This window comes from Tursiops truncatus, chromosome 18, assembly GCF_011762595.2.
Source record: "Tursiops truncatus isolate mTurTru1 chromosome 18, mTurTru1.mat.Y, whole genome shotgun sequence".
Taxonomy (NCBI): domain Eukaryota; kingdom Metazoa; phylum Chordata; class Mammalia; order Artiodactyla; family Delphinidae; genus Tursiops; species Tursiops truncatus.
In genome coordinates this window covers 21,607,835-21,625,295 of record NC_047051.1, presented here as the reverse complement: position 1 = coordinate 21,625,295, position 17,461 = coordinate 21,607,835, and the positions used below count along the sequence as shown (strand labels likewise).

The window sequence follows — 17,461 nt, the reverse complement described above, 5'->3', positions numbered from 1 at the left end:
CCACTGCAGTGAAGGTTCTGAGCCCCACGTGAGGCTTCCCAACCTGGGGGTCCAGCAACAGGAGGAGGAATTCCTAGAGAATCAGACTTTGAAGGCTAGTGGGATATGATAGCAGGACTTCGACAGTACTGGGGGAAACAGAGACTCCACTCTTGGAGGGAACACACATGGTAGTGTGAGCATCCGGACCCAGGGGAAGGAGCAGTGACCCCATAGGAGACTGAACCAGACCTACCTGCTAGTGTTGGAGAGTCTCCTGCAGAGGCGGGGGGTGGCTGTGGCTCACCGTGGGGACAAGGACACTGGCAGCAGAAGTTCCGGGAAGTACTCCTTGGCATGAGCCCTCCCAGAGTCTGCCATTAGCCCCACCAAAGAGCTCAGGTAGGCGCCAGTGTTCGGTTGCCTCAGGCCAAACAACCAACAGGGAGGGAACCCAGCCCCACCCATCAGCAGTCAAGCAGATTAAAGTTTTACTGAGCTCTGCCCACCAGAGAAACAACCAGCTCTACCCACCACCAGTCCCTCCCATCAGGAAACTTGCACAAGCCACTTAGACAGCCTCATCCACCAGAGGGCAGACAGCAGAAGCAAGAAGAACTACAATCCTGCAGCCTGTAGAACAAAAACCACATTCACAGAAAGACAGACAAGATGAAAAGGCAGAGAGCTATGGACCAGATGAAGGAACAAGATAAACCCCAGAAAAACAACTAAGTGAAGTGGAGATAGGCAACCTTCCAGAAAAGGAATTCAGAATCATGATAGTGAAGGTGATCCAGGACCTCAGAAAAAGAATGGAGGCAAAGATCGAGAATATGCAAGAAATGTTTAACAAAGACCAAGAATTAAAGAACAAACAAACAGAGATGAACATTACAATAACTGAAATGAAAACTACACTAGAAGGAATCAATAGCAGAATAACTGAGGCAGAAGAACGGATAAGTGACCTGGAAGACAGAATGGTGGAATTCACTGCCGCTGAACAGAAGAAATAAAAAAGAATGAAAAGAAATGAAGACAGCCTAAGAGACCACTGGGACAACATTAAACGCAACAACATTCGAATTATAGGGGTCCCAGAAGGAGAAAAGAGAAAGGACCAGAGGAAATATTTGAAGAGATTAGAGTCGAAAACCTCCCTAACATGGGAAAGGAAATAGCCACCCAAGACCAGGAAGCACAGTGAGTCCCATACAGGATAAACCAAAGGAGAAACACGCCAAGACACAAAGTAATCAAATTGGCAAAAATTAAAGACAAAGAAAAATTATTTAAAGCAGCAAGGGAAAAACAACAAATAACATACAAGGGAACTCGCATAACGTTAACAGCTGACTTAGCAGAAACTCTACAAGCCAGAAGGGAGTGGCATGATATATTTAAAGTGATGAAAGGGAAGAACCTACAACCAAGATTACTCTACCCAGCAAGGATCTCATTCAGATTCAGCAGAGATATTAAAACCTTTACAGACAAGCAAAAGCTCAGAGAATTCAGAACCACCAAACCAGCTTTAAAACAAATGCTAAAGAACTTCTCTAGGCAGGAAACACAAGAGAAGAAAAAGGACCTACAAAAACAAACCCAAAACAATTAAGAAAATGGTCATAGGAACATACATATCGATAATTACCTTAAGCATGAATGGACTAAATGCTCCAACCAAAAGACACAGGCTCCAACCAAAAGACACAGGCTGGATACAAAAATAAGACCCATATATATGCTGTCTACAAGAGACTCACTTCAGACCTAGGGACACACAGACTGAAAATGAGGGGATGGAAAAAGATATTCCATGCAAATGGAAATCAAAAGAAAGCTGGAGTAGCAATACTCATACCACATAAAATAGATTTTAAAATAAAGAATGTTACAAGAAACAAGGAAGGACACTACATAATGATCAAGGGATCATTCCAAGAAGAAGATATAACAATTATAAATATACATGCACCCAACATAGGAGCATCTCAATACGTAAGGCAACTGCTAACAGCTATACAAGAGGAAATCGACAGTAACACAATAATAGTGGGGGACTTTAACACCTCACTTACACCAATGGACAGATCATCCAGTCAGAAAATTAATAAGGAAACACAAGCTTTAGATGACACAATAGACCAGAGAGATTTAATTGATATTTATAGGACATGCCTTCCCAAAACAGCAGATTACACTTTCTTCTCAAGTGCACACGGAACATTCTCCAGGACAGATCACATCTTGGGTCACAAATCAAGCCTCAGTAAATTTAAGAAAATTGAAATCATATCAAGCATCTTTTCAGACCACAAGGCTATGAGATTAGAAATCAATTACAGGGAAAAAAACGTAAAAATTACAAACACATGGAGGCTAAACAATACACTACTTAATAACCAAGAGATCACTGAAGAAATCAAAGAGGAAATCAAAAAATACCTAGAGACAAATGACAATGAAAACACGACAATCCAAAACCTATGGGATGCAGCGAAAGCAGTTCTAAGAGGAAAGTTTATAGCAATACAAGCCTACCTCCAGAAACAAGAAAAATCTCAAATAAACAATCTAACCTTACACCTAAAGGAACTAGAGAAAGAAGAACAAACAAAACCCAAAGTTAGCAGAAGGAAAGAAATCATAAAGATCAGAGTAGAAATAAATGAAATAGAAACAAAGAAAACAGTGGCAAAGATCAATAAAACTAAAAGTTGGTTCTTTGAGAAGATAAACAAAATTGATAAACCATTAGCCAGACTCATCAAGAAAAAGAGGGAGAGGACTCATTAAAATTAGAAATGAAAAAGGAGAAGTTACAACAGACACTGCAGAAATACAAAGCATCCTAAGAGACCACTACAAGCAACTCTATGCCAATAAATGGACAACCTGGAAGAAATGGACAAATTCTTAGAAAGGTATAGCCTTCCAAGACTGAACCAGGAAGAAATAGAAAATATGAACAGACCAATCACAAGTAATGAAATTGAAACTGTGATTAAAAATCTTCCAACAAACAAAAGTCTGGGACCAGATGGCTTCACAGGCAAATTCTATCAGACTTTTAGAGAAGAGCTATCCCCCACCCTTCTCAAACTCTTCCAAAATATAGCAGAGGGAGGAACACTCCCAAACTCATTCTACGAGGCCACCATCACCCTGATACCAAAACCAGACAAAGATACTACAAAAAAAGAAAATTACAGACCAATATCACTGATGAATATAGATGCAAAAATCCTCAACAAAATACTAGCAAACAGAATCCAACAACACATTAAAAGGATCGTACACCATGATCAAGTGGGATTTACCCCAGGGATGCAAGGATTCTTCAATATACGCAAATCAATCCATGTGTTAAACCATATTAACAAATTGAAGAAGAAAAACCACATGATCATCTCAATAGATGCAGAAAAAGCTTTTGAAAAAATTCAACACCCATTTATGATAAAAACTCTCCAGAAAGTGGGCATAGAGGGAACCTACCTCAACATAATAAAGGCCATATGTGACAAACCCACAGCAAACATCATTCTCAATGGTGAAAAACTGAAAGCATTTCCTCAGGAACAAGATCAGAACAAGACAAGGATGTCCACTCTCACCACTATTATTCAACATAGTTTTGGAAGTCCTAGCCATGGCAATCAGACAAGAAAAAGAAATAAAAGGAATACAAATTGGAAAAGAAGAAGTAAAACTGTCACTGTTTGCAGATGACATGATACTATACAGAGAATCCTAAATATGCCACCAGAAAACTACTAGAGCTAACCAATGAATTTGGTAAAGTTGCAGGATACAAAATTAATGCACAGAAATGTCTTCCATTCCTATACACTAATCTGAAAGAGAAATTAAGGAAACACTCCCATTTACCACTGCAACAAAATGGATAAAATACCTAGGAATAAACCTACCTAGGGAGACAAAAGACCTGTATGCAGAAAACTATAAGACACTGATGAAAGAAATTAAAGATGATACCAACAGATGGAGAGATATACCATGTTCTGGGATTGGAAGAATCAATATTGTGAAAATGACTGTACTACCCAAAGCAATCTACAGATTCAATGCAATCCCTATCAAATTACCAATGGTATTTTTTACAAAACTAGAACAAAAAATCTTAAAATTTGTATGGAGACACAAAAGACCCCAAATAGCCAAAGTGTTGAGGGGAAAAAACGGAGCTGGAGGAATCTATACTTCAGACTATACTATAAAGCTACAGTAATCAAGACAATATGGTACTGGCACAAAAACAGAAACATAGAACAAGACAGAAAGCCAGAGATAAACCCACGCACCTATGGTCAACTAATCTATGACAAAGGAGGCAAGGATATACAATGGAGAAAAGACAGTCTCTTCAATAAGTGGTGCTGGGAAAACTGGACAGCTACATGTAAAAGAATGAAATTAGAACACTCCCTAACACCATACACAAAAATAAACTCAAAATGGATTAGAGACTTAAATGCAAGACCAGACACTATAAAACTCTTAGAGGAAAACATAGGAAGAACACTCTTTGACATAAATCACAGCAAGATCTATTTTGAGCCACCTCCTAGAGTCATGGAAATAAAAACAAAAATAAACAAATGGGACCTAATGAAACTTAAAAGCTTTTGCACAGCAAAGGAAACCATAAACAAGAAGAAAAGACAACCCTCAGAATGGGAGAAAATATCTGCAAACGAATCAACGAACAATGGATTAATCTCCAAAATATATAAACAGCTCATGCAGCTCAATATTAAAAAAACAAACAACCCAATTCAAAAATGGGGAGTAGACCTAAATAGACATTTCTCCAAAGAAGACATACAGATGGCCAAGAAGCACATGAAAAGTTGCTCAACATCACTAATTATTAGAGAAATGCAAATCAAAACTACAATGAGGTATCACCTCACACCAGTTAGAATGGGCATCATCAGAAAATCCAGAAACAACAAATGCTGGAGAGGGTGTGAAGAAAAGGGAACCCTCTTGCACTGTTGGTGGGAATGTAAACTGATACAGCCACTGTGGAGAACAGTATGGAGGTTCCTTAAAAAACTAAAAATAGAACTACCATATGACCCAGCAATCCCACTACTGGGCATATACCCAGAGAAAACCATAATTCAAAAAGACACATGTACCCCAATGTTTACTGCAGCACTATTTACAATAGCCAGGTCATGGAAGCAACCTAAATGCCCATCGACAGATGAATGGATAAAGAAGATGTGGTACATATATACAATGGAATATTACTCAGCCATAAAAAGGAACGAAATTGGGTCATTTGTTGAGACGTGGATGGATCTAGAGACTGTCATACAGAGTGAAGTCAGTCAGAAAGAGAAAAACAAATACCGTATGTTAACGCATGTATGTGGAACCTAGAAAAGTGGTACAGATGAACTGGTTTGCAGGTCAGAAGTTGAGACACAGATGTAGAGAACAAACGTACAGACACCAGGGGGGAAAGCCACGGGGGGTGGTGGTGGTGGTGGTGTGATGAATTGGGTGATTGGGATTGACATGTATACACTGATGTGCATAAAACTGATGACTAATAAGAACCTGCTGTATAAAAGAATAAATAAAATTCATTGAGGACTAATAACCTGCTGTATAAAAAAATAAATATTTAAAAAAATAAATAAATAAAATAAAATTCAAAAATTTAAATAAATAAATAACGAAAGACGAAATTTCCTTTTTCAAATTGTTCCGTAGGGCCAGAACGGTCATTATTTTCAAGTCCTCAGCCTTGCCACAGTAAAAGAAAATTGTTTCACTAGTTCTTAACTCTTTACTCACTTTCTTCTTTCTTCCCTCCATCTTGCAATCTCCTCTGGAGTGTCTAACTTGATTTTCTTCATACCAGGAGCATGCGTCTAAGGGGAAAATGTCTGCTGAATATCAAGAAGCGTATTGTATGCTTTTGACTAAATCTCAAATATTATGGGGGATAATGGAGACTGTGTACCCAAAAGTAAATTTACTAGCAGAGACAATTTTAAAACTAAGTAAGCAAGCTTTATCTATCCTTATTATGACTTTTCCTTTAAAGGAAAAAGAATTTTTCTCTTGTCTTTAGATTAGTACTACTGATAGGAAAAAAGTAATAATATCATTTTGGTTACAAAGTAAATGTCACCGAATACTTGATTGATATTAAATACCCAAATGAATTACCTACCAACCAAAGTTAAGAAAGTTAGCTAGAGAAATAATGAATATACAAAACAATTTGAAACAGCATGGTATAGTAAAACAGAATTTGCCATCATGAAATTCAAGTGCAGGGGTCAGCTCTGAAACCCTGGGCAAATCATTTTACCAATCTGTTAAATAGGGCCAAGATTTATTTACTTTACACAGTGGCTTACAAGGATAAAATTGAATAGTAGATGTAAAAATGCCTTACAAAGTACAGTGTTCTGTGAATGTTACTCATTAGTAGGCTATGTAAATAGAGAACTATGAAGATAATAAATCAATGAAATAAAAAGAGCATGTAACAAACAAACAAAAAAAGAACTTACATTTCTCCAATGGAATTGGACAATCTTCTCATGTGCACTAAAAGAGCAATCTACCTCAGGGCACTGTAAGAATTTTTAAGAAAGGCTACTCAATGTTTTCCATAAAAAATTTACCTTACTACTATATATACAGACATATTCTGGTCATATTGCATAGTATCCCGTCTATGTGGTGTAGGTGTTTAGGTATCACTGAATACCTAAAACAAAAATCACTCCAAACAGAGTTGCACTCTCTAAGTATATAGTACAGTAATGCATATCATTTACTTCTCCACTTGAATGAATGCACGACATCAGCAATGTTGTAAAATGTTCTTAATTCCTAAAGTTAAGGGGCACGCCTACAAACTGAAAGAGAACCTTTCCAAACTAAGAACTTACTTTTTAACTTTTTTACTTCTCAAATATCCTGGTTAAAAGTACTTAATACGGTGTAAACCACCCGTAGACGGTGCTGGGCCAAGGCAAATTACACTGTGTGGTTAGTCAAGGGCAGCCTTAAAGGAGAAAGAACTCACAAAGGCGCACGGAGCAACCGGAGGAGAGGCCCAGCCTCTCACAGAGCAGACGAGGCGCATACATGCAAACAGCTGCCAGACCTCCCTTCTCTTTTACTGTCATCTCACACTTCCTGAAGCAGTGGGCTTCCCACCCTCAAACTGCAAATCCCAGAGTTACTGTCCCAATTTGGCAAGTCATCTAACAACATTTCTATGAAAACTATAAACTTTTAAGGGAAGGAAGCTCAGAATTTCTACCAAATACCCCCATTTTGCTAAATAAATATCAGGACAACTAAGAAAACCTACTTTCATATGTTCGGACATGTGTTTATCATACTTCTCTTGATTTTTAAAACCACGATCACAGGTATCACAAAAATAGTGAAAAACTGGTTCCTTTCTTTTCTGCAAACAAAAATGAAGAGGCATTAGGCTTTTGGTGAGAACTCTAATCATCAGTAAAAATACAGTACATATTTTGATTCTTCACACAACCCTTACAGGTGGCAAACACTTCTGAATACATTTTTAATGAAGGGATGATTCTGTTTTTATTTTTAACAAATACATTAGGAAAAGCCAGGCTTGTTAAAAAATTTTAAATCTGAGTAAAGCTAATATAAATTGTGAGTAGATTTAAAATTGGTAATCTAATTAAAACTTAATAGACCATATGTCAAAATGACCTAAAAATAAATATTCAGGGTAAAAACAGTATTTCTTCTTTTAGGAAAAACAAGTGCGTGCGTGCGTGTGTGTATATTTTAACTACAGAATGAGAAAAAAAGAACTATTTAGGTAAATATTAGTTTTTTTTAATTCCCAATTTACTACTTTTATGTTTAAACATAAAACAAAAATGATTATTACAATGATAGGCTATATAGGGCCCCAATTGTTCAATGTTGACATTATGTTAATAAACATACTTTCACAATATTTTGTTAATATTAGTTACATAGTTTTGATGCCGAAATGAAGGGTACTAATCTCATGCTGTAGATTTACTCAATTTATTCTAAACTAATAAAATTATTTACACATCTTAAAAGTTGAAAGACCAGATTATAAGCTACATCAGAATAAAAGAAGCCTATTTTAAGACTCAGTTTCTGAACATAATGAAGGGTTGTTCCTCATTAAAAAAAACAAAAACTTTTAATTTCATCCTTCTCCTCCCAATATGCTAGTAAAATAAATAAATTAAATATATAATATATATTATGTATAATATACATATTACACTTTTGTTTACTTCATTGAAGTTTAATAACATTTACATTTATCTGTAATCATAATTCCCCATTATATTTACTCCTGATACTATACTGAAATGGATTAAATGTTTTCTTTTTCTACAATTTCTCCATTTATTTCTCAAAAAGATTTTGCTTGAAGTTTTTACTTACAGCCAAGACCCTTAAAGATCCTTTTATGCAAGGCTCTGCTGTGTCAATAATGAATGCAAAACACTGAGACAGTTATGATTGAAACACAAGATATGAAACAGTGACATAGGGACCAAAGTGTCACATTCAAGAACATCTTAAAAAATACCCTTTTTTTCTGTTTTCTCCTGGGAGACATGTTGAAGTCATTGACCTTTGCATCATGTTTTCGTGGAAGATAAGAATGTTTAACTGAAAAACAAAATGAGACCCAGAAATGTTTGCAACTATACAATTATTTAAAATTTTGCTACAGAATGTCATAAATACTTGAGAAAAACAGTGGTAAACTACTTCTAGGCAGAATAGTAATTCAAACAAATTAACAAAGATTAAGACTAGTTTACCAAATAAACATTTTTCAAATTAATACATATTGGTAAGATTACATGTCCATAGATGCTTTGGATGTCTAAGTAAAGGAATGGACAAGCTAACCTGGTAAAATTCCTTGTAGTTATTTCAAACATTAGAAACATAAACTGGGGACTTCCCTGGTGGTCTAGTAGTTGACTCTGTGCTCCCAATGCAGGGGGCCTGGGTTCAATCCCTGGTCAGGGAACTAGATCCCACGTGCCGCAACTAAGAGCCCACATGCTGCAACTAAAGATCCCACACGCCGCAATGAAGATCCCATGTGCCGCAACTAAGGCCCAGCGCAGCCAAACAAATAAATAAATATATATGTTTTTAAACAGAAAAAAGAAATGTAAATGGTGCTGGAGCCGAATGGACCTCTTTCAGCATCAATTTTACATCAGGAAAACAGACCCTTGTGAAATAAATTTCTTCTCAAATATTTTTCCTTTCTTATTGCCATGACCCAACTCTGAAACCTTGATCTTTCACCCAGATCACTGTGACAGCCTTCCAGACTGGCTTCCAGTTCCTAAGTCCTCTCTTCCAACAGACCCTGCACACTGACACCACAAAAATAATCCTCCAGTCATCACAACCCTGCTCAAGACCCTGGAAGCAAGTAGCTTCCTTGAGTCCTTCGATGAGATCCCACTTTGTTTTTTCACCCTGCTCTTCCCTGTACCTTCCACATACTATGCTTCAGTCACACCAGAACACTGCAACCTTCAGAACTCACCTTGCACTGACACCTCTTTGCTTCCACCTAAAAAGTATCTCTTCCAGAATATTAAACATCTCCCAATACACTTCTTCCAAAAGTTTTCCCCAACTTTCTCCATACTCTGAAATCTCCTTTATATGCCTCTATCACCAGTCACACTGCACTGTGATTTATATTTATGAACCCATCTCACCTCGCTTGGGACTGTCTTAGGCACATTCATATCCCCAGCATTAGGCATACAGTAAACACTGATTTGGATTCAACTTAATGTAAATTGAATTGTTCTAAGCGAACAATTGCATGGCTTTAAATATGATCTCTATGCTAATGACACCCCGATTTACAGCTCTAGCCACAAACCTCCCCTGAAAGTACAAACTAATAGCTAACAGCCAGTTCAGTATCTCTACTTGACACAAATCATATTCCAAACTCAACTCCTGGTCTCCTTTCCAAATCTACTCCCTCATCCTTCCACTTGCTTGGCAAAAAACTTTAAGTTATTCTCGTCTCCTCTTTACATCCCATCCCACATCCAATTCCTCAACAAATTTTGCTGACCCTACCCTACTTTCAAGATATATCTAGAATCCAACTACTTCTCATCACCTCCTGAGCTCCACCTTGGTCCAAGTCCCCAGTATCTCTCACCAGGTTAACTGCAATACCTTCTTAACTCATCTCCCTTTCCGTCATTTCCAATCAGTAGCCATATTAACCCTTTGAAAACATAAATCAAAGCATGCCACTCCCCTGAACTAAACATATCATAACAGTAGAAGTCCCACGATCTACAAGGCCCTCTTCCTCTATTGCCTACGGCTCCACCCCAGGCTCAGTCCTTTCTTGCCTCACTGGGTTCCATTCTGATCTACAGCTTCTGCCTTTGCACTTGCAGGTCCCTCTGCCTGTACCGCTATCCCCCAGATACATGCTCTGCTCTGATCCCTCACCTCCCTGAAGTCTTTGCTCCAATGTCACCTTACGTACGACTGACACTGACATTTAAAACTGCACTGCCTGTCACTCTGCTCTCTCTCCATAGCACTCACTGCCTTCTAATACACACTGCTTTCTTTTGTTTATTGTCTGTCTTCCTACACCAGGAGATTTAAGCTCAAAATAAGGATATTTGTACGTTTTGTTCACTGCTATATCTCCCCTGCCTGGTTCATAGTTGGAATTCAATAAATAATTGTTAAACTGAATGAACAGGCAGGAAAAACATAACTGGAACGAACTGTGAGACATTAATGACCAGACTCCAAGAGTGCAAAGGCAGTATCAGAAGGGGAGAGAGCAACAAGGGTGGAAAAGGAGTGGGAAGAAGGGAAAAGGAAAGGTAAGGGGTGGTACAGAGAGGAGTAACAACCTACCCGGAGTGTTGTGGGGCTGCCGATGCCAAGGAAGAACACCAGGAGACTGTGTCCAGTACCATGATGTTGAAGCCTGGAAATTCCAGGAAGGCTGGCCATTGAGTTGACGCTGAGAATCAAGGGGGGACTGGGCGTCGAAAGGGGGCTGTGCCCCGGGAAGAATCTGGGCGTCAAAGGGGGGAGGCGCCTCGGGGAGGCTCCGGGCCTCCGCGGGGGGCTGCGCCTTTGAGGAAAGCTCGGACCCTCCTGCGGGAAGCGACGAAGGCGGTGGTGGCGGCGCCGGCAGCATCGCCCAGAACATCCAGTTGTCCGGCAGCGAGGCACCGTCGCTCAGAGGCTCCAAAGTGGGGGTCACCTCGGGAGCTGAAACCCACCCCGTGCGAGTCACGCAACCACTCGCTGGCTCACCCATGCCATCCACCTAGTAGGGAAGCCAGCGTGCGAAGTGTGGAGCAAGCCTTAGGCGTCACTTCCGTTACCGCTAATGAGACAGGCCAGCCAATCACAGGCTGCCACGTCATTGGTCGGGGCCGGAAAAGCTTCCCTCATTTTCCGCGTATGGCGGGCTACCTCGGGGGGGGGTTTGACTCGGCGTGGATACACCTGTGTGCGAGACCAGTGTCTGCCACCGCGGATGGCGAGGGATCTTATCGGGCCGGCACTGCCGCCCGGCTTCAAGGCCAGCGGGTCAGCGGAGGACGAGGAGCGGGACCCCAGCCCCGGTAAGCGGCGGCATGTCCCCTGCCCGCCAGGCCCTCCCACCCCGTCTCTGGCCAGGCCCAGTTCTCAGAGTACTGGTCCCGAGGCCCGGGAGGGCGGAGGAGTGGCGAGTGGGCGCGGCCCCACCCGAGCTAACGTTCCTTCCCAAGCGTGGCCGTGGGGCCTGTAGAAACGAGCTTTGGCCTGGTAATCATTATCACCAAGAAGTATTCGCATTTAGTTCTCGATGGGCTGGACGCTGTGCTAAACGATCGATGCACATTCAATGATTTAATACTCTTGGCCGCTGTATAAGGTAAAGATTATTATTTCGTGTTGCAAATGGGGACACTGAGGCCCAGGCTGTTGCGCATACCACACAGTTAGTTAAGTGGTGGAGCCCGACTTAGAGCGAAGCCCGTACTCCGAACCTCTGCGCCCTAGCCCCTGACCTGCCTTCCTAGCCTCTCGTCCTGTCCTGACACACACGGCTCAGAGCTCAAACCAATCCGAGTTTCTGCGCAGTTCTTCAATTCTCTAGGCTCCTTCGGCCCTCGCCCTACTCTTCTTGACGTACCTGACAAACTCCCACCTCATCCTTCAAGCCCTAACTTCAGCGAAGGCTTTCCACACTCTCCCAAGCATTGTCACGCCCTCCTCTTTACCCACGGGTTTTTTGCCTACTTACTTACGTCACATATTTAATACACTGTTTTCGAATAACTCGCTGACATATCTGTCTCCGCCATTGCACTATAGTCTTCTAGCCTTAACACATAGCAGGCACCTCGTATTTGCCAAATAAATGCTTCTCAGACTCCTCCGTGATGAGTATCCATCTCCTTTCATGTTTGTACTAATTTGTAGCCTGGGACTGACTGAAGTTGGCAAAGAGCAAAGCTGGAAGAATAACTCTTCCGTTTCTGAATCTAATTTGCATTCTTCGACTACCTAGAGGCCGTGTTTCCACCTAGAGATTTCTTTCCAAGTCTTGTTTCTGCTATAGCTGTTAAAAAGTTAGGCTTTTATTTTAGCAAGGAAGGTTCCATTCAACTAAGGTTGAAGAAAAGTGGGGTCAACCAAACTTTTTATGTAGCACACAGGTCTGAGATGGACCAATTTAATTTTATTTGAATACTCTGGAAAATTGAGTGCTGGGAAATGTCCTCTGAGATCATGTTAAAAACACGGGGGTGCAGATGTTTTCTCAAGACCAGTCTGCATACTCCAGACACTGCTTTGTGTAAGCTGAGTGGAGCCTGGGCTCTTTTGACTCTGACTTTATTCTCCTCATCTGCGGCAACCTTCACGCCACTCATCCCAGCCACATTTGCAGTCACACACTGGATCCTATTCCACCTCTGAAAACTTTTTTTTTTTTTTTTTTTTTGGGCCGTACTGTGCAGCTTATAGGATCTTAGTCCCCTGAGCAGGGATTGAACCCGGGCCCTTGGCAGTGAGATCATGGAGTTCTAACCACTGGACCGCCAGAGAATTCCCCCATCTCTGAAAATTTAAATTCAGATATTATTCTCAGCCAGAACCCCTTATTCATCCATCATTCTTACTCAGTTACTCTCATTACAATTTTTTTATTTTATTTTTTTGTTTTTAGTCTCATTGAGCCATGTGATCTCTGCCTCAGTCTGTTTTGGCCTTAAATTTCCTTTAATTACTTCTGTCCCCGCTCAGCTTAGCCTCCATGGTCTGTCCATTCATGCCTTCTCTTGCCAGTGTTTTCAGCTGCATTATCCCATTTAGTATTCTGTTAAACCCATCTAGCAAAAACTCAGCCCTGGATCAGTCCAGTTCACCCCTGATGAGCCCACACCCAGGCTTCCAAGTGCTGCTAGAAGAAACCTCACCCCTCCACAGGCTAATGCTGCTAAAAGCTATAGTCTCCTCCCTGGCTGGGTCCACAGTTCTGCCCAGCCATCCTCAGACGTTTCCCCACGCAGGTCTCCTCCCCCATGATCAACCATGGCTTTTTAAAACCTTCTCTTTCTTCTTTACACTCTCTCTCCATCTACTTCACAGAAAAAGTAGATGCCATCTTAAGAGAACTTGCTCACTTTTCTTGGCACAGTACCTAAAAACTTTCCCAAACCTCTGCCCAACTCTTTCGCCTTCCCTTTGCTTATAATGCAAGAGGGGAACTACCTCCTTCCAAGGCTAATCCTTCCATTTTTACTCGGAACCCCTTCCCTCACTAGTCCTGGGCACTCCTTGCCCTTAGCATTTAACCAGAACATTCAAATCGTTCCCATCTTCATGAAGACTACTCCACATCTCCCAGTAGCTACTCCTCTTTCTCTCTGACCAACTCTGGATCCTCCCCATTTTCTCCTTAACCCACTGCATTCTGGCTTCTGTTCTTGCCAATCCACGGAGACCACTCTCACCAATTTCACTGTGGAAATAAATGAAGACCACCCACCAATCGTCTCAGCACCTTTTTGCTAAATTCAAGGCACCCTTTTCAGTCCTGACCTCGTTTGACCTCACAGCCACATTTCCTCCTGGTGATCCCTCCTCACTTCTCTTGGTTCCAGCCACTCTGAACACATTTCTAGATGTGTCAGGCCCTTAGGCTTTAATTCTTTGCAGATGCTTTTCCCTCTGCCTGGACCACTCTTCCTCCAATCCACACTCCCTTTGCCCTGCTAACTCAATCTCATCTTTTAGCCTCAGCCCAACCATCACGTTTGTTTGGTTTTTTTTTAAATTTATTTATTTATTTATTTTTGGCTGTGTTGGGTCCTCGTTGCTGAGCCGGGGGGGCTACTCTTCATTGCGGTGCGCGGGCTTCTCATTGCAGTGGCTTCTTTTGTTGCGGAGCACGGTCTCTAGGCACACGGGTTTCAGTAGTTGTGGCACACGGGTTTAGTATTTGCGGCACATGGGCTCTAGAGCACAGGCTCAGTAGTTGTGGCGCACAGGCTCTAGAGCGCAGGCTCAGTAGTTGTGGCGCATGGGCTTAGTTGCTCCACAGCATGTGGGATCTTCCCGGACCAGGGCTTGAACCCTTGTCCCCTGCATTGGCAGGCAGATTCTTAACCACTGCACCACTGACGTCACTACCTACTCCCATCAAAAGACAGTTGGGGCTTCCCTGGTGGTGCAGTGGTTGAGAGTTCGCCTGCCGATGCAGGGAACACGGGTTCGTGCCCCGGTCCGGGAAGATCCCACATGCCACGGAGTAGCTGGGCCCGTAAGCCATGGCCGCTGAGCCTGCGCGGCTGGAGCCTGTGCTCCGCAACGGGAGAGGCCACAACAGTGAGAGGCCCACGTACCGCAAAAAAAAAAAAAAAAAAAAGACAGTTGGATGCTCCTTATTGACATTTCCATGACTTAATCCGGTCACAGGATCAGCAAGCTTTTCCTGAACCAGATAGTAAATATTTTAGACTTTGCCAGTCAACAGGCAAAATCAAGATTATTTTAAAAATATGTATATAACAAGAGAGCAAAACAAATTTCCACAAATCTTTATTGTTGAAATTCAAAGTATAACAGTATAATTTTTTTGCAGTTTAAGTCTGCTAATGAGAAGAATGGAACTGCTTTGGAGGGAATAACGTTTGTTTAATTGGGGTTCAGAGTCAGTGTTTCCTATTATAATCGATCGCTGATCTATAATGAGATTTAATGTGCTTTATACTTAGTACTTCTTTTTGTATGCATAATTCTGTGTGATAGATATTACAAGGGAAACATATGGAATATATGACATAATCTATTTTCATGGAAGTTGTAATCTACTTGTAAAATTACCATTGCAGTAGAAGAGCTACCTTAATGACGCGCATCACTGCTTTAGGAAAGAGATGGAATAGTTCATTACAAATGCCTAAAACAATTTTTTGAGACATTTTATATAGTTTCGAAGTGATACCTATAAAAAAAAAGTGAAGCTAGGGGGCTTCCCTGTTGGTGCAGTGGTTGAGGGTCCACCTGCCAATGCAGGGGACACGGGTTCAAGCCCTGGTCCGGGAAGATCCCACGTGCCGCAGAGCAACTAAGCCCGTGTGCCACAACGACTGAGCCTGCGCTCTAGAGCCCGTGAGCCACAGCTACTGAGCCCACGTGCCACAACTGCTTAAGCCCACACGCCTAGAGCCCATACTCTGCAACAAGAGAAGCCACTGCAACGAGGAGTAGCCCCCGCTCGCCACAACTAGAGAAAAGCCCGCGCACAGCAACAAAGACCCAGCGCAGCAAAAAAAAAAAGAAAGAAAAAAAAGGAGCTAAAAAGCAAAAAAAACTTCTCTCTTTAATACTTAGGAGCAAGAGGAAGATGGAGAGAGCCAAGAGTGAAATGTAATCCCCTAGGCACTTTCATGTTAAACTATAACTGCCTAGAATTTTGAAGAAAGGGATATTTATGGAAGGTTGTATGCTCCCTTGCTATATTCTAAAAGGTGCTTTCTCTAGGAATTAGTAGTACATACAAAGATAAACCAGAAATCAGTAAAGGCGTTATTCATTACGGTCAGAAGTCAGGTATAATCTCCACTTATAGTTGGGGAACATTTACAAACGAAGACATAACTGTTCTTCAGTCTTAAACAGCAGTTGGAGATATGAATTTTATCTTTTAATTCTTATTGTTTTCCTCTTTTTGCTCACTGATTGTTCTTTTTAGGCATGCCGTATTACCAGTTTAGCTTTTTTTAAAATATATAAATTTATTTATTTTTGTCTGCTTTGGGTCTTCGTCGCTGGGCGTGGGCTTTCTCTAGTGCAGCGAGTGGGGGCTGCTCTTCATTGCGGTGCGCAGGCCTCTCATTGCTGTGGCCTCTCTTGTTGAGGAGCACGGGCTCTAGGCATGTGGGCTCCAGAGCACGGGCTCAGCAGTTGTGACGCACGGGACCTAGAGCGCAGGTTCAGTAGTTGTGGCACACGGGCTTAGTTGCTCCGTGGCATGTGGGATCTTCCCGGACCAGGACTCGAGCCCGTGTCCCCTGCATTGGCAGGCAGATTCTTAACCACTGTGCCACCAGGGAAGCCCCAGTTTAGCATTTATTTTCTATAATTCCTTCCTTTATTTAATGATACATGGGAGAATGTAGAAAAAATGCATCCAGTTTTTTAAGATAAAAGTTTGGATTTTGGAAGTCAATTTGTTGTGTATTGAGCACTTGTTCTATGGTAATACAACGAGGAGCAATAGGAAAAAAATTTCAGAAATAGACCAGTGGTTCCAACACTGAGCCTGCTTTCTCCCCTGAGTTTTATATTAATATACCCAAGTACCACTGATCATACCAGTGAAATTTCTAATGGGCATGTTAAACTGAAGGTGTGAAAAACAAGCTCTTAGCTCTTCCCCCAAACATGCTTCCCTCCTAGTCTTCTCCATATTAGAGAATAGCATTACCATCCTCCTGGCTAGCTTATCAGGCCAGAAACCTACGACATCCTCAGTTCCTTTTTGGCTCTCACTTCTCACATCCAAACCATTAGCAAATCCTGCTTCTTCAAAGCAGGTGCAAATCAAACCATTTCATATCAGCTTTCTAACTCATCTCCCCTACTCCTGATTCCCTATTGACCACAAGCTGAGTTTTTTGTTTTCGTTTTTGTTTTAATAAGAAAGCTAATTCAGATTATATCTCTCCAGACTCAAAACCTTGCAGGGACTGCGTGTTATAACTAAAATCCAAACTCAATTACCACAGCCTATGCTGTGGAGTGCCTGCTGTATGCCAGATATAGTGTTATATGCTTTTCAGGTATAATATGTATTCTTCACAGCAGCCCTATGAGATTGGATCTACTGTTAACCTCACTTTACAGA

The 17,461-nt window shown here is 41.4% G+C and overlaps 2 protein-coding genes across 3 annotated transcripts in view; one reads left to right on the top strand and one right to left on the bottom strand.

Annotated features, from left to right (window-relative positions):
• Nucleotides 1-11,408, bottom strand: part of NUFIP1 (nuclear FMR1 interacting protein 1) — a 44,151-nt gene extending 32,743 nt beyond the window's left edge. Inside the window, exons 1-5 of the mRNA XM_019936527.3 lie at nucleotides 10,963-11,408; nucleotides 8,612-8,694; nucleotides 7,361-7,459; nucleotides 6,549-6,611; nucleotides 5,821-5,897 (exon numbers count right to left, since the gene is read on the bottom strand). Of these exons, the coding sequence (XP_019792086.1) occupies nucleotides 5,821-5,897; nucleotides 6,549-6,611; nucleotides 7,361-7,459; nucleotides 8,612-8,694; nucleotides 10,963-11,374 (734 nt within the window). The 5' untranslated portion in view covers nucleotides 11,375-11,408. The remainder of the gene's footprint in view (nucleotides 1-5,820; nucleotides 5,898-6,548; nucleotides 6,612-7,360; nucleotides 7,460-8,611; nucleotides 8,695-10,962) is intronic.
• Nucleotides 11,409-11,497: 89 nt separating this feature from the next.
• Nucleotides 11,498-17,461, top strand: part of GPALPP1 (GPALPP motifs containing 1) — a 104,300-nt gene continuing 98,336 nt past the window's right edge. Inside the window, exon 1 of one of the 2 annotated variants that reach the window (XR_012327679.1) lies at nucleotides 11,498-11,684. Coding sequence is in view for 1 of the 2 variants with exons in the window: in XM_019936528.3 (XP_019792087.1) it covers nucleotides 11,597-11,684 (88 nt within the window). In the remaining variant the exon portion in view is untranslated. The remainder of the gene's footprint in view (nucleotides 11,685-17,461) is intronic. The other variant, XM_019936528.3, reaches the window with a different exon arrangement.